Here is a 24,312-nt window from a genome sequence, read left to right as displayed (position 1 = left end):
AAGTTTCCCCCTCTTCTACCATGAGCCACTGTCAGCGCCTCTCTCTTTACAGCCTGGATCCCCATTTTTCTTCTTAACAGCTCCTTGTTTTGCTCGGGAGCACAAAAAACTGTAATTCATGGTTTTTAAGTTTTCAACCCTGTTAGGCATGTTTAATTTGGGCAATAATGACAATGATGTGCATTCAGTCACACAAAGTGAATGGAGAGCGGTGCAGTGATTTCCCCCACGATAGGCGAGGCCTATTTTATGCACTGTCTCTATGGTAGTAATATATTTGATATTCATGATTGGTTATACACTTCAAATGACATGCACCAGTATCAGTATCAGTACCTGAGTGCTTATTGCTCTGTTGTCACACACACATCTGACTAACTTCTTTCCCTTACATTCAGTTTACCTGACCCTTTTAACCCTTTTTCTTTATAAATTCTTTCCTGTATGCCATCTAGACAGTGACCATTAGGTGGTGCTGGACAGTTAGGAAGCTCCCCTGCTGCCCAGCTCCTACAGCAGCCCTGTCTACACGCTGACCTCTGACCCTTTTAAGATGTTTTTTTTTATTTTAAACAAATCCTTGCAGATATTCAACCCCAAACACATGCAATGAGAAGAGGAGGCCATATTGAGTGTTTTGAGCTGTATTTTGTCTGTTTTTAGCAGAATTGGCAGCATGCTGGAACCAGTTCAGGATTCAAGAGGAGCCTCTATTATGGCTTCTATTACAGCTGACTTTTAATATGAGTATTGTTGAGATTTGGGTAAATACACCACCTTTTCTTTTATTGTAGTAATGTTGAGAGTAAAAACACCAAATAAACACCACCAGTGATATCTACAACTTTCCTTCATGGGTTATAATATAGATCAAAATAACTGTTACGGCCACAACAAAGAAAACATTTGGCTCAACCTTGTGACCAGCAACATATAAAGAGGACGCCATACCCGAGGATTAGTTTTAAAGCAAGATGATTTTATTTACAAAAAAGTCTTTTTGTTCTGGGTGGAGATAAAGTTAGCCCAAAATGCTGGTTGGTTAGGGTTAGGGGGTTAGTGTTAGGGTTAGGGGGGTAGGGTTTGAGGCCTGAAATGAATGGGTTTCAATACCCGATTTGGAAATTCCAAATTCATTTCCACTCTACCCCCCTCATGGAAGAAAAGTTAAAGTTCTACCATTGAACATATGTAGAGTTGGAAGTCTCAATTTGGAAGTTGGAATTTTTTTCACTTTTGGTGATCCAAGTTGGAAGTCTGGGCAATTGCCACCTTGGGGCAGTAGTACTCCACCAAAAAATTGCTATAGTGAATTTGGAAGTTAATTCAAAGTTGAAGTATAATGTCTTCCAAACTTTACTTTCATGTTATATTTGACCGAAAATGACTAAGTATGGAGTTGGAAGTGACTTTTAAGTGGAAGTATACTGAAGTTGGAAGTTAATTCAAAGTTGAAGTATAATGTCTCCCAAACTTTACTTTAATGTTATGTTTGACCGAAAATGACTAAGTATGGAGATGGAAGTGGTGTCAAAGTGGAAGTATACTGAAGTTGGAAGTCAATTCAAAGTTGAAGTATAATGTGTCCCAAACTTGATTTTAATGTTCTATTTGACCCAAAATGACCAAGTATGAAGTTGGAAGTGGTGTCAAAGTGGAAGTATACTGAATTTGGAAGTTCATTCCAAGTTGAAGTATAGAGAGTCCAATTGACCCCAAAATCAACGTGTAAACCCCCGGTGGCCCCTCCGACTGATCCCGCATGGGTCTAAGACTCTCCGAGGCCCCGTTATTTTCAAAGTCTCTGACCGGCCTGAGAGTCGACAAGCTTGACTATTGACCCTTAGAACACAGGTCTACGCAGGAACCGAAGCTCAAAATGACTACAATTTTTTAGGAAAGCTGTATCTGTCTGACTTTGAAGTATGTTGTAGCACACACAGCCCTCTCCTTTGGGTATGAATTTGGTGTCGATACCTCTTAAAATGGCTGCGCAGCTGAAAAAAGCCCTGAGGCCTTCCAAAAGGAAGGGGGTCTGAAATTGGAAGCTCAAATTTGGAAGTGCCCTTCAAACCCTGTCGATTTTGATGGGCTCCGATTTTCACATATGTTGTTCCCGAGGTCACGAGCTTTCAGGAAATGTCTTTGTTTTTTTTTCTCTGACATTTTTTACCCGCATTTCGCCTCGCTTCCAAAAGGAAGGTACCCTGAAATTGGAAGTGGGACAGCTCCGATTTGGGAAGTCATCAGATTCTTCAATAAATCAGCCTAGAATTAGCCCAAAATGAGTTTCTTGGCTAATTTGGGGATGGGGAACACTGCTATGGAGTCCAATTTGAGCTAAAATTTTAGCAAGTGGTCGAAATTGCAGTTCCATATCAAGTAACAGCGCCCCCTACCGATGGTGGCATGTGGTGGAAAGAACTCTTTGAGAGCTTTCCAAAACAGTTGGTCCTGTGTCGATAGGCCTTTTTGTCGCAAAGTTATTAAGGTTCAAAGTCGGCCAAAGTGGGCCTCTCGGCGACCCCTTTTGCTGAGTTTCTCAGGGGTGGAGCCACTCACGGGGGCGGGACTGAGATATGTTATTCCCCGGGCCGAGACGATTCCGGTGATACCTTCCTTTTGGGCCTACGACAAAATTTACGTTTCACCTCCTCCCAACCCTAAGGGTCTTAGGGTTATAGCTCCCCAGACTGTCTTGAAGTGATTTCTGGGAGAAAACAACAACATTTTTTTAGAAGAGGTTTACAGCCAAAATTCCTTTGCAGGATTGTCGGCGGCATCGTTCAGGACCCGCCTGTCCATTTCGGTGCACTTTGGACATGGTTTGACCCCAAAACCGCGGGGTCAGGGGTTGGCCCATTGACTTAGAATTGCCTGTTGGAAGCAGCTTTCACCCCCTGCAAAAGGTCAAAGAAAGGGTCTATCTGTCTGCGTTTGAAATATGTTGTAGTACCAACAGCCCTCTAGCCTGGGTGCGAACTTGGTGCGGATAGCTCTTAAAATGGCCATGCGGCGCCCCCGAAAGTAGTCGCAAAAAGGTCCGAGGCCTTCCATTGACTTAGACATGAATTTGGAAGTGCCCTCCAAACCCTGTAGATTTTGATGGGTATGTCCCAGAGCTCTGATTTTCCCATATGTTGTTCCCGAGGTCACGAGCTTTCAGGAAATGTCTTTGTTTTTTTTCTCTGACATTTTTTACCCGCATTTCGCCTCGCTTCCAAAAGGAAGGTACCCTGAAATTGGAAGTGGGACAGCTCCCATTTGGGAAGTCATCAGATTCTTCAATAAATCAGCCTAGAATTAGCCCAAAATGAGTTTCTTGGCTAATTTGGGGATGGCGAACACTGCTATGGAGTCCAATTTGAGCTAAAATTTTGGCAAGTGGCCGAAATTGCAGTTCCATATCAAGGAACAGCGCCCCCTACCGATGGTGGCATGTGCTGGAAAGAACTCTTTGAGAGCTTTCCAAAACAGTTGGTGCCGTGTCGATAGGCCTTTTTGAGAGGGGCTTGCTCGGCGGCAGCCGAAGTGGTTGGTTACTCGTCGCTGGGTTCAATGCATGTCCATGGGAGCATTGACGATGTAAGTTTCTTCTACAAAGATCTTCCAGAAGAGCCAGTCTGGAAGGCTTGGGGTACCGCCTGCACATCTCGGCGTAGTCCCAGGTTCTGCCTTGACAGGTCCAAGCCTTCATCGACTCCTTGGCCCTCTGCACCTCTGCCTGCCTCTCCACAGCTGTGTTGCTCTTCATGCAGACCCTGGCCAGGTGGGTAGACAGCATGTCCTGGGGTTTCTCGCACAGCAGACAGTGGATGATGCGTCGATCCTTCTCGCTGTGAGAGAGAAAGAGAGAAAGTAGACAGTATTTATATATATATATATATATATATATATATATATATATATACATATATATATATATAAGTAAGTAATAAGAGTAATAATAACAGTGAAAATGAAGACTGTTTTTCCTTAATGTGTGGCTGGATTGTCCATTAGACACATGTGAGAATCACCTTCTGTACAGTGAAACCAGCAAGAATAAACATAGTTCTATATACAGTGTGTTTGTGGAGTTTGTCTCTCTGACAGAGGAAATGCATTTCAGCAAATTTCTACTTTCACAGGCAATAGAATAGAAACATCAATAACTTTTCCCCCCAAAACTTTAGATTTTGAAGGACAAAAACAACTTCCGAATCTTCTCCAGAAGAAAGTTTCCTCCTGCAGAAGAAAAATCTTCAGTTGTTTGATTAAAATCCTTTCAGAAAGGAAAAGAATCCTTTTCAAGTTTAAAACTTGTAAAGTCAGTGAAACCACCCCTGACTTATTTTAAGAAATCTTATCAAGTGAATATCACTTACTGCACTGGCAGTTTCAAGCAAAATACAATTCAACTAGTGAAAACAAATTGGTACGTACTTTGCAGCCTGTCCTGCCATTGTCCTCAGGAAAATCTTCTTCACAAAAAGAAGAAAAAAAACAACAAAGCTCTTGGGAAGAGAGAGAGCAAGAAAAGAAAAAAAAAGAATAAAGATAGAAATAGGAGTAGAAAAAATCCTTTTAAAAAAGCAAGAAACTTCAAAAAAGAGTTTTCTTCAGAAAAGTCTTCAGATTCGATGAAATTCTCTTCCAAAATGGCAAAGAGGTGGTGTGTGTGATCAGAATGGAAAACACAATGAAGGAGTGGAGTTTACCTGCAGTATTTATCCTCCATGCAGCACTACACACCTTCATGATGATGTCATAGTCACACAGACCAATCAGCTTGATTGTGGTCTTTCAACGGTGGGAGGAGGGTGTGACTTCATTTGCTTCAGGTTAGTTGAGCTCACTCACTGAGCAAGACATAGAGCTGAATTCAGCTGGAGATGTTTCTATATAGTATAGATTAGTTTATAATTTTTTTTATAGTATTTTTAGTATAGTTTCCTCTATGTGCTTTCATTTAACATGCTTTTCATGATTCAGGTCATTTTGAAACTTGAAATTCTCTTGTCTTGTAAAACATAATTGGTTTATTTTTAGTAAGGTGTTCTCTAAAAATGAATTTAATCCCATTTAAACATTTTAAATTTGAAACTTTTTCAAATGGAGGGGGTTGTGACGTCTGGTGATCTAAAAATAATGCATGGTGAAGTGTGAATGGGCATTCCTCTGCAATATTGCCAACCTGTGAATGAGTGCTAATGAATCTATTCAGGGGTTAATCACTCTGGCACACTACAGGTCTCAGTTTTAAGAATGTTGACAAACTGCTTCTGGTTGAATTTTGTACTGGGGAGGCTGACTGAGTGACACTGTGGGATTATGGTATATGATATAAAGCAATGAATAAAAAACAATGAACACCTGGAATGGTAGATTTAATACATACAAAAATCTAAAGCTGTTCAGCATGCTTTAGAAAAATGATTGGCAAAAAGCATTCATGATTCATTCCCATGACCCGCCAGGCAGCATCCGGGAAACCAAAGTCTTTGGGTTCTGGGGGGAGTATGGTTGCAATGCTGAAACTTAAAGGAATTGACGGAAGGGCACCACCAGGAGTGGAGCCTGCGGCTTAATTTGATTCAACACAGGAAACCTCAGCCGGCCCAGACACGGAAAGGATTGACAGATTGATAGCTCTTTCTCGATTCTGTGGGTGGTGGTGCATGGCCGTTCTTAGTTGGTGGAGCGATTTGTCTGGTTAATTCCGATAACGAACGAGATTCCAGCATGCTAGCTAGTTACGCGGCCCCGTGTGGTCGGCGTCCAATTTCTTAGAGGGACAAGTGGCGTTCAGCCACACGAGATTAGGGATGGGAATTGATAAAATGTTCAACTTTTCAGAAAAGCGCCGGGTGACGTGAACCTCTTTTTCCCAGCCGACCAATCGCGATGACAGAGACGCTGACCGTTTCCCATAGCAACAACAAATATGGAGAAAGTGAAAGTGCCGGTGGAGAAATTGGACGTTGTAATAAGTGAATTTCCGTTACCGCAACAGCGATCATAAAGGCAGTATGGATTATACTGGACATGTATTGGAAATATCTGGTAAGCCTTTGCTTGTTGTTGTTTTGTCTGCTAGAAGAGCTAACCAGCTGGTTAGTGAGCTAGCAGCTGCACAGCTAATGTCAGGTGACGTTGCCGTGATCCGCTTCTTATTTCTCCTCACAAAAAGCGCTCCAGGCAGTGCTTTTTCCACATCAAAAAACGCTATGTGTGAACTTAGCGTGATAATTTTACAGACGTTACAAGTAGCACTGTTGTCATCTTTCTTCGTGAAATGAAGCTACGCTTTGGACCGTTTCTTCCTCTCCGCCATGACTCCTTCTTGTTGCAAGTTTCCAGCAGCGTAGACGCAGAGTTTGACGTCATAACGCATGAGTTTTTGCAATGCGCATGCGCAACTGTCAGAAAAACATGCCGGCATCGATAAAAGGAATTGATAACCTCGGAGGCATACGATTCCGATGGATCAGACAATTTGGAACCGGTTCTCAACTGGAACCGGTTCTCGATTCCCATCCCTACATGAGATTGAGCAATAACAGGCCTGTGATGCCCTTAGATGTCCAGGGCTGCACGCGCGCCACACTGAGTGCATCAGCGTGTGTCTACCCTTCGCCGAGAGGCGTGGGTAACCCGCTGAACCCCACTCGTGATAGGGATTGGGGATTGCAATTATTTCCCATGAACGAGGAATTCCCAGTAAGCACGGGTCATAAGCTCGCGTTGATTAAGTCCCTGCCCTTTGTACACACCGCCCGTCGCTACTACCGATTGGATGGTTTAGTGAGGTCCTCGGATCGGCCCCGCCGGGGTCGGACACAGCCCTAGCGGAGCGCCGAGAAGACGATCAAAATTGACTGTCTAGAGGAAGTAAAAGTCGTAACAAGGTTTCCAAAGGTGTACCTGCGGAAGGATCATTACCGGGTTGTCGGCCGTGCGGCGCAAGCCGTCGGCGGGGGTGACAGCGGCAAAAAAAAAACCCTCTCTGCTGAGGGCCTCACCTTGGGGTTGCCCATTGCGGCCCGCATGAGTCGGGCATCCCTTCCGGCATTGCCCGAGGCTGCGACGTCCGTCCCGTCGTCCTCACCCCCCCAGTGCGGGGGAGGAGGCTGCGTGGCGGCGGCGTGCGTTGAACCAAACACTACCCTCTCTGTCTGGACTAGTACCGACCGGACGCTGCAGTCCCCCCCCAGGGCACCTACGCCCCCTGGCCTGTTCGTTTGCTCCGAGGGCTGACAGAGCGGCGGGCTTGACTTGGGGCGCCCTTGGGGAGGCCTGTCCGGTGGCACCAGGCCCGGTCCGCCATTCGGAACCATAAAAACCTCAGCGCAGCATGGGGGCTTCGCTCCTGGTCCCCCTTCGCACGCCTCCGAGTGCCTACCAACTTAATGTCGCTCTCGTCTGCAGCGCCTCGTGCGTCGACCACCGTACCCGATCCCCTCCACCGGCCCGCCTTCCGACACGGCGGCGGACACCGTCCCGCGAAAAACCCCGCCACACGACGCACGAGGCACCGCGGCCGAGAGCCCCGCGAGGCGGGCCGCACGTCACACTTCCAATGGCAGGGATAGGAGGGCGACGGGGCGACTGCTCCCCCAGCCGTGGCTGGAGCCCAGCCCCGCTTCGCACCCCAGCCCGACCAACCCAGCCCTTAGAGCCAATCCTTATCCCGAAGTTATGGATCTGACTTGCTGACCTCTCTAACCCCCCGTCAGCTCAGCCAACCATAAGTCATGTAACACTAGACTGTAGTCAGTTTAGCCAATCAGCAGTCAAGTAACACTCAAATGTAGTCAGCTCAGCCAATCAGAAGTCATGTAACACCTGCCTGTAGTCAGCTCAGCCAATCAGCAGTCATATAAAACTACACTGTAGTCAGCTCAGCCAATCAGCAGTCATGTAACACTAGACTGTAGTCAGCTCAGCCAATCAGCAGCCATGTAACACTCAAATGTAGTTAGCTCAGCCAATCAGAAATCATGTAACACTAGCCTGTAGTCAGTTCAGCCAATCAGCAGCCGTGTAACACTAGACTGTAGTCAGCTCAGCCAATCAGCAGCCATTTAACACTCAAATGTAGTCAGCTCAGCCAACCAGCAGTCATGTAACACTAGACTGTAGTCAGCTCAGCCAATCAGCAGCCATGTAACACTCAAATGTAGTCAACTCAGCCAATCAGAAGTAATGTAACACCTGCCTGTAGTCAGCTCAGCCAATCAGCAGTCATGTAAAACTACACTGTAGTCAGCTCAGCCAATCAGGAGCCGTGTAGCACTCAAATGTAGTCAGCTCAGCCAATCAGCAATAATGTAACACTAGCCTGTCATCAGCACAGCGAATCAGCAGTAATGTAACACTCGCCTGTCCTCAGCTCAGCCAATCAGAAGTCATATAACACTAGCCTGTAGTGAGTTCAACCAATAAGCAGCCATGTTACACTAGCCTGTAGTCAGCTCAGCCAATCAGCAGTTATGTAACACTCAAATGTGGTCAGCTCAGCCAATCATGTAACACTCGGCTGTAGTCAGCTCAGCCAATCAGCAGTCATGTAACACTAGACTGTAGTCAGCTCAGCCAATCAGCAGCCGTGTAACACTAGCCTGTAGTCAGCTCAGCCAATCAGCAGCCATGTAGCACTCAAATGTAGTCAGCTCAGCCAATCAGCAGTCATGTAAAACCAGCCTGTAGTCAGCTCAGCCAATCAGCAATCATGTAACACTAGCCTGTCATCAGCACAGCCAATCAGCAGTAATGTAACACTCGCCTGTAGTCAGCTCATCCAATCAGAAGTCATGTAACACCAGCATGTACTCAGCTCAGCCAATCAGCAGTCATGTACCACTCAAATGTAGTCATCTCAGCCAATCAGAAGTCATGTTACACCTGCCTGTAGTCAGCTCAGCCAATCAGCAGTCATGTAACACTAGACTGTAGTCAGTTCAGCCAATCAGCAGCCATGTAACACTCAAATGTAGTCAGCTCAGCCAATCAAAAGTCATGTAACACCTGCCTGTAGTCAGCTCAGCCAACCAGCAGTCATGTAAAACTACACTGTAGTCAGCTCAGCCAGTCAGAAATTATGTAACACTAGCCTGTAGTCAGCTCAGCCAATCAGCAGTCATGTAAGACTAGCCTGTCATCAGCGCAGCCAATCAGCAGTAATGTAACACTCGCCTGTACTCAGCTCAGCCAATCAGCAGCCATGTAAGACTCAAATGTAGTGAACTCAGCCAATCAGAAGTCATGTAACACTAACTTGTAGTCAGTTCAGTCAATCAGCAGTCATGTAAAACTACACTGTAGTCAGCTCAGCCAATCAGCAGTCATGTAACACTCAAGTGTAGTCATCTCAGCCAATCAGAAGTCATGTAACACCTGCCTGTAGTCAGCTCAGCCAATCAGCAATCATGTAATGCTAGCCTGTCATCAGCACAGCCAATCAGCAGTAATGTAACACTCGCCTGTAGTCAGCTCATCCAATCAGAAGTAATTGTAACACCAGCATGTAGTCAGCTCAGCCAATCAGCAGTCATGTACCACTCGGCTGTAGTCATCTCAGCCAATCAGAAGTCATGTTACACCTGCCTGTAGTCAGCTTAGCCAATCAGCAGTCATGTAACACTAGACTGTAGTCAGCTCAGCCAATCAGCAACCATGTAACACTCAAATGTAGTCAGCTCAGCCAATCAAAAGTCATGTAACACCTGCCTGTAGTCAGCTCAGCCAACCAGCAGTCATGTAAAACTACACTGTAGTCAGCTCAGCCAGTCAGAAATTATGTAACACTAGCCTGTAGTCAGCTCAGCCAATCAGCAGTCATGTAAGACTAGCCTGTCATCAGCACAGCCAATCAGCAGTAATGTAACACTTGCCTGTACTCAGCTCAGCCAATCAGCAGCCATGTAAGACTCAAATGTAGTGAACTCAGCCAATCAGAAGTCATATAACACTAACCTGTAGTCAGTTCAGTCAATCAGCAGTCATGTAAAACTACACTGTAGTCAGCTCAGCCAATCAGCAGTCATGTAACACTCAAGTGTAGTCATCTCAGCCAATCAGAAGTCATGTAACACCTGCCTGTAGTCAGCTCAGCCAATCAGCAATCATGTAACACTAGCATGTCATCAGCACAGCTAATCAGCAGTAATGTAACACTCGCCTGTCCTCAGCTCAGCCAATCAGAAGTCATATAACACTAGCCTGTAGTGAGTTCAACCAGTCAGTAGCCATGTTACACTAGCCTGTAGTCAGCTCAGCCAATCAGCAGCCGTGTAACACTAGCCTGTAGTCAGCTCAGCCAATCATAAGTCATGTAACACTAGACTGTAGTCAGCTCAGCCAATCGGCAGCCATGTAACACTCCCCTGTAGTCAGCTCAGCCAATCAGAAATCATGTAACACTAGCCTGTAGTCAGCTCAGCCAATCAGCAGTCGTGTAACACTAGACTGAAGTCAGCTCAGCCAATCAGCAGCCATGTAACACTCAAATGTAGTCAGCTCAGCCAATCAGCAGTCATGTAACACCTGCCTGTAGTCAGCTCAGCCAACCAGCAGTCATGTAAAACTACACTGTAGTCAGCTCAGCCAGTCAGAAATTATGTAACACTAGCCTGTAGTCAGCTCAGCCAATCAGCAGTCATGTAAGACTAGCCTGTCATCAGCGCAGCCAATCAGCAGTAATGTAACACTTGCCTGTACTCAGCTCAGCCAATCAGCAGCCATGTAAGACTCAAATGTAGTGAACTCAGCCAATCAGAAGTCATATAACACTAACCTGTAGTCAGTTCAGTCAATCAGCAGTCATGTAAAACTACACTGTAGTCAGCTCAGCCAATCAGCAGTCATGTAACACTCAAGTGTAGACATCTCAGCCAATCAGAAGTCATGTAACACCTGCCTGTAGTCAGCTCAGCCAATCAGCAATCATGTAACACTAGCATGTCATCAGCACAGCTAATCAGCAGTAATGTAACACTCGCCTGTCCTCAGCTCAGCCAATCAGAAGTCATATAACACTAGCCTGTAGTGAGTTCAACCAATCAGTAGCCATGTTACACTAGCCTGTAGTCAGCTCAGCCAATCAGCAGCCGTGTAACACTAGCCTGTAGTCAGCTCAGCCAATCATAAGTCATGTAACACTAGACTGTAGTCAGCTCAGCCAATCGGCAGCCATGTAACACTCCCCTGTAGTCAGCTCAGCCAATCAGAAATCATGTAACACTAGCCTGTCGTCAGCTCAGCCAATCAGCAGTCGTGTAACACTAGACTGAAGTCAGCTCAGCCAATCAGCAGCCATGTAACACTCAAATGTAGTCAGCTCAGCCAATCAGCAGTCATGTAACACTAGCCTGTAGTCAGCTCAGCCAATTAGCAGCCATGTAACACTCAAATGTAGTCATCTCAGCCAATTAGCAGTCATGTAACACTAGCCTGTAGTCAGCTCAGCCAATCAGCAGCCATGTAACCCTCAAATGTAGTCAGCTCAGCCAATCAGAAGTCATGTTACACTTTCCTGTAGTCAGCTCAGCCAATCAGCAGCTGTGTAACACTTGCCTGTAGTCAGCTCAGCCAATCAGCAGTCATGTAACACTCAAATTTAGTCAGCTCAGCCAATCAGAAGTCATGTAATATTCAAATTTAGTCAGCTCAGCCAATCAGAAGTCATGTAACACTAGCCTGTCATCAGCGCAGCCAATCAGCAGTAATGTAACACTCGCCTGTACTCAGCTCAGCCACTCAGCAGCAATGTGACACCTATCTGTAGTCAGCCCATCCAATCAGCAGTCATGTAACACTAGACTGTAGTCAGCTTAGCCAATCAGCAGACATGGAACACTCAAATGAAGTGAACTCAGCCAATCAGCAATCATGTAACACTAGCCCGTCATCAGCGTAACCAATCAGCAGTAATGTAACACACGCCTGTACTCAGCTCAGCCAATCATCAGCCACGTGACACCTATCTGTAGTCAGCTCATCCAGTCAGCAGTCATGTAACACAAGACCGTAGTCAGCTCAGCCAATCAGCAGCCATGTAACAATCAAATGTTGTCATCTCAGCCAATCAGAAGTCATGTAACACCTGCCTGTAGTCAGCTCAGTCAATCAGCAGTCATGTAACTCTAGACTGTAGTCAGCTCAGCCACTCAGAAGTCATGTAACACTCAAATTTAGTCAACTCAGCCAATCAGAATTCATGTAAAACTCAAATGTAGTCAGCTCAGCCAATCAGAAGTCATGTAAAACTCAAATGTAGTCAGCTCAGCCAATCAGAAGTCATGTAACACCTGCCTGTAGTCAGCTCAGCCAATCAGCAGTCATGTAACACTAGACTGTAGTCGGCTCAGCCAATCAGAAATCATGTAACACTAGCCTGTAGTCAGCTCAGCCAATCAGCAGCCATGTAGCACTCAAATGTAGTCAGCTCAGCCAATCAGCAGTCATGTAACACTGGCCTGTAGTCGCATACTAACCGCATACTAACCGCATACTAACCGCATACTAACGTACTATTCATACTAAGTATGACGTGAAATTGAGTATGTAGTGCGTTCCAACTGCATAGTATGTGAATTTTGTGTACGCAAGAAATGCCCGGATGTATACTAGATTAGCAAGAATTCCTGAGTATGCGGCGTGAGCTTACTGGACATACTCAACCGCCCCAAAATGCATTGCGTCTCTTCAGACTGCAGAATGGCGGACTGCGAGGCAGACAGTCCTGGCACCAGCCAGCGACAGAGTGCGTACAAATGTGAGTAACCAAACTGTAATACGGCTTGTATGTGGTCAAATAATATTCGAATAACGGGGTTTATATTCATAATGAACGTATCTTTATAACAATAATAATATTTAATAATATAGCATAACGTTAGAGGTTAGCGAGTTGGCTAATAACACCGTAGTTAACTATAACTGAGCTGTAAATGTGGACGTGTGATGAGTAACGTTAACCGTGATTAATAACGCCGTATCGTTGTTCCTTTCTTCAAGGGACTGATGAAGACACCGAGCGCCTCATAAAATGGAGGGCTAAAAATGAGGACCAGTTCACCGGCAGGCGCAATGCTGCCATGAAAGGCGTTGAGTTAGAAAATTAAGTGTTGTAATTTTCATGTGCATGGCTCATTATAAGTTACTGTTCTGCTCTCCTGAGATGTATAATTGTACATATTGCTGGTGACCAGTTAGTTTTGTCGTTAAGGGATCATTGCAATGACCATAAGGGTGGGAAATTAGCACCAGCCACCAGCCAAATGCTGGTAAAATATGAAAGTGGCTGTTAGATTTGAGACACAATATAATGATTTACTATTTAGTGGCTGGTGAATTTGAATATTTATCTGTCAGTGGCTGGTAGATGTTCACATATAAGTGCTTATCCCCTGTCAAAAGTTTATGCCAATTTGACCAATGTTATGCTTGTATAGGATGTTCATCAAGGAGCATGGGTTGGAGGGAAAGGTCGAGGCTGGGTGGGCCAAAAAGAAGTGGGAGAACCTAAAACAAAAATACAAGGTGAGTTGAAGCATCGAAAGCACTACAGTCTTGATGTTTAGCACAAAAGAAACGTGATGATGATGTTTGATGTTTGATTATGATGTTTGCTTTCTCCAAAATAATCAGGCAAAGTCAGTGCTGGGTAATATCTACAATTTGTTAAAACAATGCAGTCCATTATGTTTATCCCATATCCAATTTTTTTCCCCTGGTTTCCCTAATTTAATCACAGAGTATATGACTAGTGGTGAAAAGTTTAGCTAAATAATGATTATCAGATGACCTTTGTGTATGTTGTTTTGTAGGAACTGAAGGCACCTCGCACGGGTGTGAGCACTGAGGGAGGAGAGGCCACTGCTGCAAACTGGAAGTGGTTTGATACCATGGATGAGGTGATGGGGCAAAGACCATCCATAACCCCACCAAACCTCATCTCCTCAGCCATGGCACCAACCCCTGCAGCAGTGGTCTCTCCTCCAGAGCAGGAATTTAGCACTCCAGCTAAGAGGAAACGTGAGTCGGAGTGGCTCACGTTCCTTAGGGAGTTTGAGGAGAGAGAGGAGGAGAAGGAACACCGAGTGGAAGAAAGGGAGGAGAAGAAAGAGAGAGAGGCACTGGAGAGAGAAGAGAAGAGGCAGAGAGAAAGGAGAGAAGAAGAGAGAGGGCACAGTGAGAGGAGGGAGAGAGAGTAGAGAGAGTGGATGGACAGCAGAGCTAGGGAGGAATGGCGAGAAAGAGAGGAGAGGGAGAGGGAGAGTCAAGCCAGGGAGGAAAGACTAATGTTACTTTTACAGTCATTTTTTTGCAAAAAAAATAAAAGAAAAAAAGATTACAATTTTGTCAGTGTTTTATTTATCAATGTTCAGGTGGGAGCGCCACTGCTACATTAACAGAAACCACAATAATAACAACTGGACTTATTTGTTAAAAAAATATGATGTGTGAATAATCAATAATAATAAATATGATGTGTGAAGCTTTGCGATTGTGGATCTGTTATAATAAATTGTTTAAGAATAAAAAAAAAATCTTTACCAACTTTACTACAACTATGTACATGTATTCACCAGGGTTGGATAACATTGAAATTGAAATGAGGAAAATCAGACAACTCCCTGGGTAAAGGTTAAAATAAATAAAAACTTAACAATAATCATGTTCCTGCAATACAGGGATCCGGTCATTTGGAGCAGACACTGCAGCTGCCAGCCTGCTTCTGAGGGTGTCCCCAGACCGCTGGAGTGGCTCATTGGCTTCGTCACAGTCATCCCCATCATCACCATCAGCATCTTCGTCAGGCTCCAAAATGTCCCCATTCCCGATGCAGAGGTTGTGGAGGAAAAGGCAGTCAATAATGACCTCCGACACAAACTCCACCTTCACCTCTAGCGCTTTCAAAAAGATGGAGCGCCACCTGGTCTTCAGCACCCCAAATGCCCTCTCCACCACACACCTTGCCCTGGACAGCCTTGTGTTGTACCTGCCCTCAACAGCATTCCGGACAGGCTCACGGAATGGGGTCATCAGGCAAATGGGTTGAGCCAAGCAGGGATACCCTCTGTCACCTATGAGGCACCATCCTGGAGGTGGGTACAGCTGGTGCACATACAAGGGGCTGCACCTGAGGACCCTGACATCGTGCACACCGCCAGGGAAGCCCACGTGGACATCCAGAAAGCGACCCTTGTGGTCACAGACGGCTTGAAACTGGATGGAGTGGAACAGTTTCCGGTTGAAGTAGTCCGCCGCAAACCGTCCAGGTGGTACAATGTGAACATGGCACCCATCTATGCTCACTGCCACATTGCTGAAAGCTGGGGAACCAGACAGCTGCTGGAACCCAGCCCCGATTTCCTCCAGCTCATCCCTGTTGGGGAAGTGGATCAGCCTCCTAAACATGCCTTGGATGCCCTTGCTGACCCGGTGCACCATGTCGTGACACGTGGTGCGGGGAATGTCAAAGGCCTCTGACACAACCCTGTAGGATGTGGCACTAGCCAACCAGTACACAAATACAAGAACCTCAAATGCCTTCCCCCATCCATAGTCGGTGTCCCCCTGTAGTAGAAGGATTAGGTTCTCCATTGTTGGCCTTGATAGACAGAAGTCCTTCCTAAGGTCACCTTCCCCGAAATAGAGGCGCAACAGGGGAACATGAGGATTTACCCTGCAGTATGGCCCTCTTGCAACAACCTGTAAAGGATATTTATTAAATTATTTAGATTGACTATTTATTCTTATAATTTATTTGTCTATTAAATGATTTATGATTACTATTTATTTTGCTTATTAGTTACTTATTTGTTTATATATCTATTGATGATCAAACATACTGTATGTATCAATTTCTATGATCATGTAATGAGGCCTTTTTCACTTTTAGAAATGTGTTTGATGCATGAAGATTAAATGATCACTTTAAAGATTAATTTATTCATGAGTCTGTCAGTGTTCTGATGCTATAAGAGATTGTAATTTAAGAAGATTCTCACTTTTTCTCTCATCTGAGCTAGTGAGCTGACTGAAACTATCAGTCAGCTCACTAGGTGACTGATAGTTTAACTAACAATCAGTTTTTAATTCGGCTAATCATCTTTCTCGGGAGGTTCTTGTTTCTCAATCAATGTTTAGATCCGAAGCTTTCAGAGGTAAGTTGCTATGAGCAAAAGAATAGAAAAGTTTTGTAACATGTTCACATCAATATTAACATTAACTAATAATATAGATACTAACCAGAGAACATTTCTCTGAAAAGTGATAAATAAATATGATCATTATATAAATTGATGCAAGTCAATTCACCAGTTACCAGGCCATTTTAATACATTTATATTTATTGAAATGTGGTGATATCTGTATATATAGAGCCCCAGAGGCAGCGCTGTTGTTCTGTCCAGTAAAAACATGAAGCTTCACTTTACATTCAAACTAATGTGGCAGCTACAACTGTGAGATTTCTTCTGTGAGACCAACATTTATCTTCCAAAAGGAATTATATCATGTATCAAAATGCTACGGAGACATTAGAGCCAGAGGTCTAATCACCAAAGAGCTGCACAGACCAGTTCATCGGATCATGTTCTCCCCGGTATGACGACGGACGTTGACCGGCCGATCAGCTCAGGAGTCGGGCTGCTAGCAGCTGAGATGACCGGCTGGTCCCGGCCAGCGGCTCCCATAGGCGGCTCCTCAGATCTCCGAAAACGTCGGTGCAGATTTCCAAACAGGCGTTATTTGGATAAACTGACCACATATTGGGAATCTACATGGTTACTTTCTCGCCTGAAAAAATATTACAACTTAATAAAGTGACATATTAACAGTCGTAGAGCCAAAATTACAACAGCTGCTTTAAAATCCTCGCTATCGCTGCCGGCTGGTGCGAAATGCATTCTGGGATACTTGGCTGTATACTTCAATGTGAACAGTCTGCTGGTTAATGGCATACCGGTACTTAATTTCATATTTAGTAGGCAGTATGGTACATACTCGAGTATGTAGTAGGCAGTACGTTAGTATGCGGTTCCGAATATATGCACACTGGCTTCATTACGTCACTTCCGCGTCTGTGTCCTTCGAAAAAAGGTCCGTGTTACTTCCGCGGCGCGTTACTTTCGTACCGGCGCTCCCCTACATTAAAAAAAACTGTCAACTTAATTTGGCCTTGCTTAGGGATACATACATGCCTCACATAACATAACTTAAGACCTTTTACGAAAGGTTTAGAAACCACTGCTAAATTCGGCATAGATATGATCCACAAAGAAGCGCTTATTTTGATAAAATGTCAACTTTTAGAGCTGGATCGCCTGTTCGTCCCACAACCTTCTTCAACCAAAATACAACGCGGAGGGCAGTATTGAGCAGTGTGAACCAATTATAAAGTTGATATTTTATTTAAACAGCTGTTGTTTGGTAAACCATTTGTATGCCGAATTTAATAGTGTTCTGCTAACGGTTCGTGTGAGATGTTAAGTTATGTTTTACGAGGCATAGGTGGGCCTTACAGCAAGGACACTTAAAATTGCCAGATTTTGAATAAAATGTGGTGTGATGTTCTCTCTATGCAAGAGCGTAGCACTTATCCGGGCTCCGCCCACCCAGCTCCAGGAAGAACAGAACTGGTGGGTTTGGTCATTGTGATCACAGGCAGATAGAAACACAGACAGAAAGCCCACACAAATACACGGCACACCTCTATATTGTGGATTTATTTCATTTCATTTGTTCATTTGACAATATTTTTCAACCAACAGGCCTATCTAATCACCAAAGCGGTTGACTACTGGTTGGCTGTGCCATTTGAGTTGTCGTTTAATTCAACAGGTAAGCCACAGACATCTGTGGAGTTGCAATTGTTATAGGCTACCTACAGTGGGGCTATGGTATTTCAGGTTTCTTGGTTTTCTTGTTAAAGGACTAGTTGTTGACTAGCTCTCCTGACGATTATTTTAACGATTGGGACAAATGTTAAATTCAATCGATGGATATCGACGTAAGTTAAGGTTTTTTTTAATGTAGCGATTTAAATAAGGATCGACACAGATAACATTGCCAAGTCTCTCTCTCTCTCGCTCTCTCTCTCGCTCTCTCTCATATATTGAAAATAAGGCGATCTTATCAAATGGTCTAGGCAGTAGATCAGCTATTTGGTAGTCCTGAAATTGATGTGATTATTGTTGAAAGGGTTTACAATGACGTTTGTTTCCTCTTTTTGCTTTTGTTGTGCTGTATGAACATAGTTGGTGATATATTGTTTTCTCTCAAACCTGCTCTAGATACCAAATGTGCGATATCAGCATGGATCAGATTGCTCCATTGTACACTGGGAACCAGTCCACGCTCAAGGTAGTAATACATACATAAAATGAATGGTCAGTTTAAGCAGGCAGCTTATTTGTAATTATTCTGCACTTGAATTAATCAGAAAAGGGAGAACGTGATGACAAGGATACAGAAATAATACCAAGCACGGATGTGAACAGAAAGAGAGGAGGCTGTCCATACATTCACTCTGTATACTCTGTCAGTCCCCTTGGCAACCAGCTCAACTATAGAACAGCTCCAGGTCCTTGAAGGCCATGTTGTTTCCCCAGCAGTGTTTTTCTGTTCCAACAGATAGGGGGGAAAAATAAAGGTGATTTAGTCTATTGTTTAGTTTATTATTGTGTGAACACTCTATATCTGTTATACCAGTTGGTCTCCAAATGAAGTAGACTGTAGAATAAGCCATGGGATATGTTTTATATAAAACACTAAAGAAAATATGTTCTCGTGATGTTACTTATTGTAGAGGTGTGAAACGCAAATGCTAGTGTAGAATGCAGGTGACGCACATCAATCCCTGCATCCTTTAGATTTAAAGATTGCTAGAATCAAACTGAAGGGCTCATATTATGAATTTGAATGTATTTAAGAACTCTCTTATGTCACGATTTACCCTTCAAGTTCATCCCTATGTAGATAAAAAGATGCCATCTTAGCTAGTTACAGGCTAGGCCTGTTTTCTAAGCTCATAAGGAGCAGAGAGGAAGATAACTCATAAAGCCACCATCAGGCATGAAACCAAGGAACAGGAAAGACCATATATGGCTATTTTCCCTGGCGGCTGACAGCCAGGCCTGGCTCAGGGAACAAGGCCTTACCTTTTCATTCTGACTGATGATGACAGATAAGACTAAGCTTTGCAGAAAGGGAGTGACCACTTTGTTGTTGTCTCTGTACTGTTATCTTTTGCCTTTTGGAGCACCATATATCTGGTGAGGTTGGAGTAATTGAGTTTTTTGTGAGTTATTCACAGTGTCTGCAGTTGAACTTAGTCACTCAGACAACTGGCTATACACAGTCTACCCCATTTGACAAAGTTTGCTGGGTATTATGGCTTTATCTTGGGAAAGAATTGGAAACATTTCAGCATGTTTTATTTTTCTTCTCCTGTTGTTTATTAACAGCGGCAGACAGCATTTGATTTGTTTGAAGACTCCATGTCACTGTTGATTGGATATTACCACCCTTCAGAAGATGAACAGTCACTACAAGAGGTGCCCTCAGGGCTAGAGTGTGCGCCACAAGGTATGCCATTGTACTACAGGCATGTGACTAGTGTGCATTGCCATACACTACACCAGTTTTCAATCTTTTTGGGGCCAAGGCACATCAATGGTCAAACACAATTCTAAAGGAACACCTAGGTGTAGCCATAATTATGGAGGCTATAGCACATATTATCATTATATTGTATTTAGAGATATTTAACACACACACACACACACACACACACACACACACTCTTCTATGAGGCGTCAACAAGCAGGATTGGCCAAATCAAATCTTGTTGAAGTGCAATTTCAAGAACAGTACAAATACCACTGATAACTAAAAATAGGCATCTTGTGAAGAAAGTGATGCAATATCATTAACAGCAACTATGGTATTTTATGTGAAACTAAACAGCACAAAACATTATATTTGCCAACATAAAGCTGCATTAAGCGATTTTACGACCACTAGAGGGTGACAGACAACACATTTGTAAATAAAGCATAGCAAAACTACTGGACTACGGAGGCCCCTAAGGACAAACAGTGCATAAAGGCTAATAGCTAAGCTAAACGTACATACGGAGAAGTGTCTCAGGTTACCAGTCTCACTTTGCCAGATTATTCTTCTGCTGAAGGTTACATGTCCCACTATGACAAGTGAAGAGGTAGGTAGCAAATTTACTAATTTAACAAGTTTCCGCGCTCGCTTCATCAATTCCGCCATTACGACTTTCAGGAATTCAGGAATGGGAGGGGGTGAGCGCCGATTTTAAACAGCGAGCAAGGAGACAAGCTAGTTTTAAAAAAATTCAAAGCTACTGAATGGGCCGGGAGGAGCTTTGAGTCGGTCCGGGTTTTGACAACAAGCTTTAGAAAAGAGGTGAAAACAGCAACACAGCTGGCCCGCGTGTGCAGATAGTGGTTTATTATGTCACAAGGAAATCTCCACATAGCACATGTTAGTTTCAGGATTGGTTATAGGGTCTGAAATCGCTTATTGCAGGTTTAAGTCTTTTTGCAAGTGAAAAATTGTTAGCCAGTAAAAATAGACAGGCCACTAACTTGAAAAGAAACCCAGCAACAATGAATGGAGAGCTCATATAATATCAGTTCTAGAGAGAGAGAGAGAGAGAGAGAGAGAGAGGCACAAGAAAGCAATCCATATAGATTTTTTTTTTTCGCCCCCACCCCTGAGAACACAAATCAGGCCCACTCAGACCGAGCAACTAGGATAAAATTAAATAGAACATTTAAAAAAACGTAAATCCTATACATATACCTGACACAAATGACTGATTATGTTGCACTGAAAATCAACTCACAGGCTATTTTGTGAAGCTAAGGGTTGAGGCAGTGCAAATCGAATTGTGGGAGCAAAACCTTGTTATCCACACAGTGGATTTACGCTAGAAATCATGGATTGATGTGGGTGCGCTGTTTTTTACGCCTTGGCCTAATTGCATATGCATTTGTGGGTGTTCCAAGGCTGAGGCACAAAATAAAGGGAGGGATTTTTGGAAATTGGCAGCGAACGTGATTTATCAAGAGCCGGCTTTATCATCTGTTGATTGATAGCACATCGAATTTAAGACCTAGGAAAAGCATGTCAAATTACTTTGCGCCCAGGATGGCAGGATGGCCCCGATAAACATGCACTCATTAAATTGCATCCCTATCACAGTTCCAGTTAGGTTTAAATGAGTATGTTGACTTAAAAATGTACCATTTCAGCATCACTGTCAGAGTAGCAGAAAGCACACTCAATATGCAAACTACTAGGAAAAGTTGCACGCTCTTCTCTCAATTTGCTGACACTATGAATCAATCGACATTGCCTTGATGAAAACAATGCAGCTAAATATTTGTGTGTAATAATTGTCACGACAATGGAGGGGTGTGTACGGCTTCTCCAGCTATATTTAACTGTATCTTCACAGGTGTCGAAGGTATCCAGCCCACCTGTCACCTGCATCTTAGTCAGGGTCTCATGCACTTGCTCTTCCAAGGGAGTTAAAGCTGCGATATGCAATTTTTTTAGAACAGTTTTGGCAGTATTTGTTTAAATTGTCCTTACATCCCAACAGCTATCAATAAATTGAATGCTCTGAGAAAAAATATGGTCTCTGTGACTGTACCTGGCCCTGTAATCAGCCACTCTAAAATCTCAGGGCACCTGAATCTTAACAATCAATTAGGACAGCTCTTCCGCAAGGAGGCGTCCTGACCAGCCTGCTAACTGAAGAGAGAAAACACATTCACAAAAGAAATGATGTGAAACAGCCATAAGCGAAGCGATTATTTCCCCAACACCAGTTGGGGGAATCAAGACCTGCACAAGACCTATTCATCAGGAAGGAGCCACATTCTGGTCAGTCAGACAACCGGTGTTAGGTAGCTATGGCTTTGCGTGTGACAAAAACATTTTTTTACCGGGGAATACTTCAGTAACAACTAGACTGAGCTAGCAGAGCTGTGTTCTGTGTAAAAGGTTTAATTAAAAGGTTAATTTATCAAGTTTGGCTGCTAAGCTGGCGCTGTCTCTTTCCAGTATAGAGAGAACCTAGCTCGACCAAGGTTTGTAGCAATGTGTGTTTGTACCTGCAATGGGTAATCTATGCTGACAAAAAATATTTTTGCTGGCGAATCTTTTAGTAACAACTAGATTGAGTTAGCAGAGCTGTGTTTTGCGTAAAAGGTTTGGACTATATTAAGGTTGCCCCTGCTCTCATGCACATACACGTGCCTGAGCTTTGTTTCGAGGGAGGAGTTGCGGGAGGGAGCAGAGAGGGAGGGGGTTGGAATTTTGTTGTATAATTTAAAAGTCTTGGCCATTTTTCCAAAGTTGCCTAGCCCAGCTTTAATGGCTCTTCTTCAGAGGGGCCACCACTGGTAGCTTGCGCAGAGGCCTCATTTGTGGCAAATGTTTTGGTTCACCTCCTCATATCATACCAGTGCTTTTTTACCTCTATTAAATTGGGCCTCTGGTGCCCAACTGCAATCACTTTATTTGTTATTGTTGTCCCAGAGTGTCTTTTTACGCGCTGGTAAACCATCTTCTTTGCAGTAAAGGGCTCTTGGTGTTGTCTCCGCTACCAACACTCCCAGCTCCAGTGGAGAGAAACAATTAGAAAAACAATACTGGACAATTCTAGGAAAGAAAGGTAGTGGGTTAATGTTAGCCCATTAGCTGTTAGCGCTGGCTCGTTCCATTCATACACGGTGTCTCCCAACCAAGCCTACATACGTATCTCATTAATTTAATCGCTGGCACCATAGTATATAGCTGTTAGATGCTCTGTTTAAAGAGGTGATGTGGTAACTACCTCATCACCCTATTGAACCAAGGAATAAAGTACAGTAAAATCAGTGTAATATTGAGGTATCAAGCCTGACTTTACTTGGCACTATTATGAAAGTACTAGATAACACCATGGTTCCCATGGTGTTATCTAGTATTTTAATAATAGGTATGGTAACTGCCTCATCACCCTGTTGAACCAAGGAAAAGGTATTGGAAAGGCCGGTAAGCAAATGTTTCCAAAGTATTACATAGTAATTACTCAGTAATGAACACAACTTACTACATTAATGTACTACTGTTATGCTAATAATTACTCGTTATCACCAAACCAATATTTAACTGAGATATTACACATTATAATTACAAATAGTTATGTGTTATTACCAGAAATTACCAGTTACTTTCGGATAATCTCAATGGGTACTGTGTAATTACAGGGTAATTACACAGTACCATAATGTGTGTACCATAATGTGAAGTGCTACTGAATATTGTCATGACAAGGTTTCTCAGAATTTTACTTTCTTTTTCAGTATTTGAAATTCAAATTAATGAAAGTTTAGAGTGAATTGACACCATCCCGACTAAAATCCCCAAAAGGTAGCTACACAATACTACCTAGTGTTTCAATAATGATGCCATCTCCTAATCAGATATGGTGTGACAGTTTGCCTATCTAGCCGATACATTACATTACTTTTTATTCAAGATATGGCAGGTTTATTTGTGGATTAACCTGACATTGTTTTGGTCTTCCTCCAGACCTGGGCCCTTCTTCTGTGCCTCTGCTGACCCCATGTAGTAAAGCAGTGATGAGTCAGGCCTTGAAGGACAGTTTCAGTGGCTTCTCCAAGGTGCAGCTGTGCTTTGGCATCTCCAACAGTAAGTCAAAATTCACCTAAATCTACATTTTACACGTGATTTACGGGCATACCAGTACAGTATTCCTGACCGAGTTAAGATAAGGGTGTAGGGAATGTCCTCCCATGGGGGTAATATTTATGTAAGGAATATGAGTCTTTTCACACAGTGGCGCTGATTATGAAGAGTTATAACTTTTCATAAGGTGGCACAAATGATAAGATAAATATTCCTACAATATCTAAAAATCTGTCTCATATCAGTCTCATAAAGTTAACTATCAATTGACACTTGACTGACAACTGACAATTGATTAATTATTATTGACATTTCAATATTAATAGTTAATCTCAATTAAAATACAATAATATACCTTTATTTAACACTAAATTAATAATATTGGTCATTTAACTAAGGGTTGAAGAATAAGGTGAGGACTTTAACAGCAGAGGTTGGTTCATTCATGCGTTCCGTAATACAGACACAAGACCCTTTTTGTATCAACACACAATTTATTGATTAAAAGTAACACAAACTAATACAAGCTATTTACAAGTGTGTGTGCGTGTGTGTGTGTGTGTGTGTGTGTGTGTGTGTGTGTGT

General features: G+C 43.4%; 1 protein-coding gene and 1 pseudogene across 1 annotated transcript in view; both read left to right on the top strand.

The window, feature by feature from the left end:
- Positions 1-4,962: 4,962 nt before the first annotated feature.
- On the top strand, positions 4,963-6,923 carry LOC144541820 (18S ribosomal RNA; annotated as a pseudogene).
- A 10,730-nt stretch (positions 6,924-17,653) lies between these two features.
- Positions 17,654-24,312, top strand: part of ets2 (v-ets avian erythroblastosis virus E26 oncogene homolog 2) — a 49,783-nt gene continuing 43,124 nt past the window's right edge. Inside the window, exons 1-4 of the mRNA XM_071898633.2 lie at positions 17,654-17,832; positions 18,285-18,354; positions 19,458-19,578; positions 23,611-23,730. Of these exons, the coding sequence (XP_071754734.1) occupies positions 18,292-18,354; positions 19,458-19,578; positions 23,611-23,730 (304 nt within the window). The 5' untranslated portion in view covers positions 17,654-17,832; positions 18,285-18,291. The remainder of the gene's footprint in view (positions 17,833-18,284; positions 18,355-19,457; positions 19,579-23,610; positions 23,731-24,312) is intronic.

Source organism: Centroberyx gerrardi, chromosome 11 (assembly GCF_048128805.1).
Source record: "Centroberyx gerrardi isolate f3 chromosome 11, fCenGer3.hap1.cur.20231027, whole genome shotgun sequence".
In the NCBI taxonomy this organism is placed as follows: Eukaryota; Metazoa; Chordata; class Actinopteri; order Beryciformes; family Berycidae; genus Centroberyx; species Centroberyx gerrardi.
The sequence above is the reverse complement of the archived record's forward strand: the minus strand, read 5'-3'. Positions and strand labels throughout refer to the sequence as shown.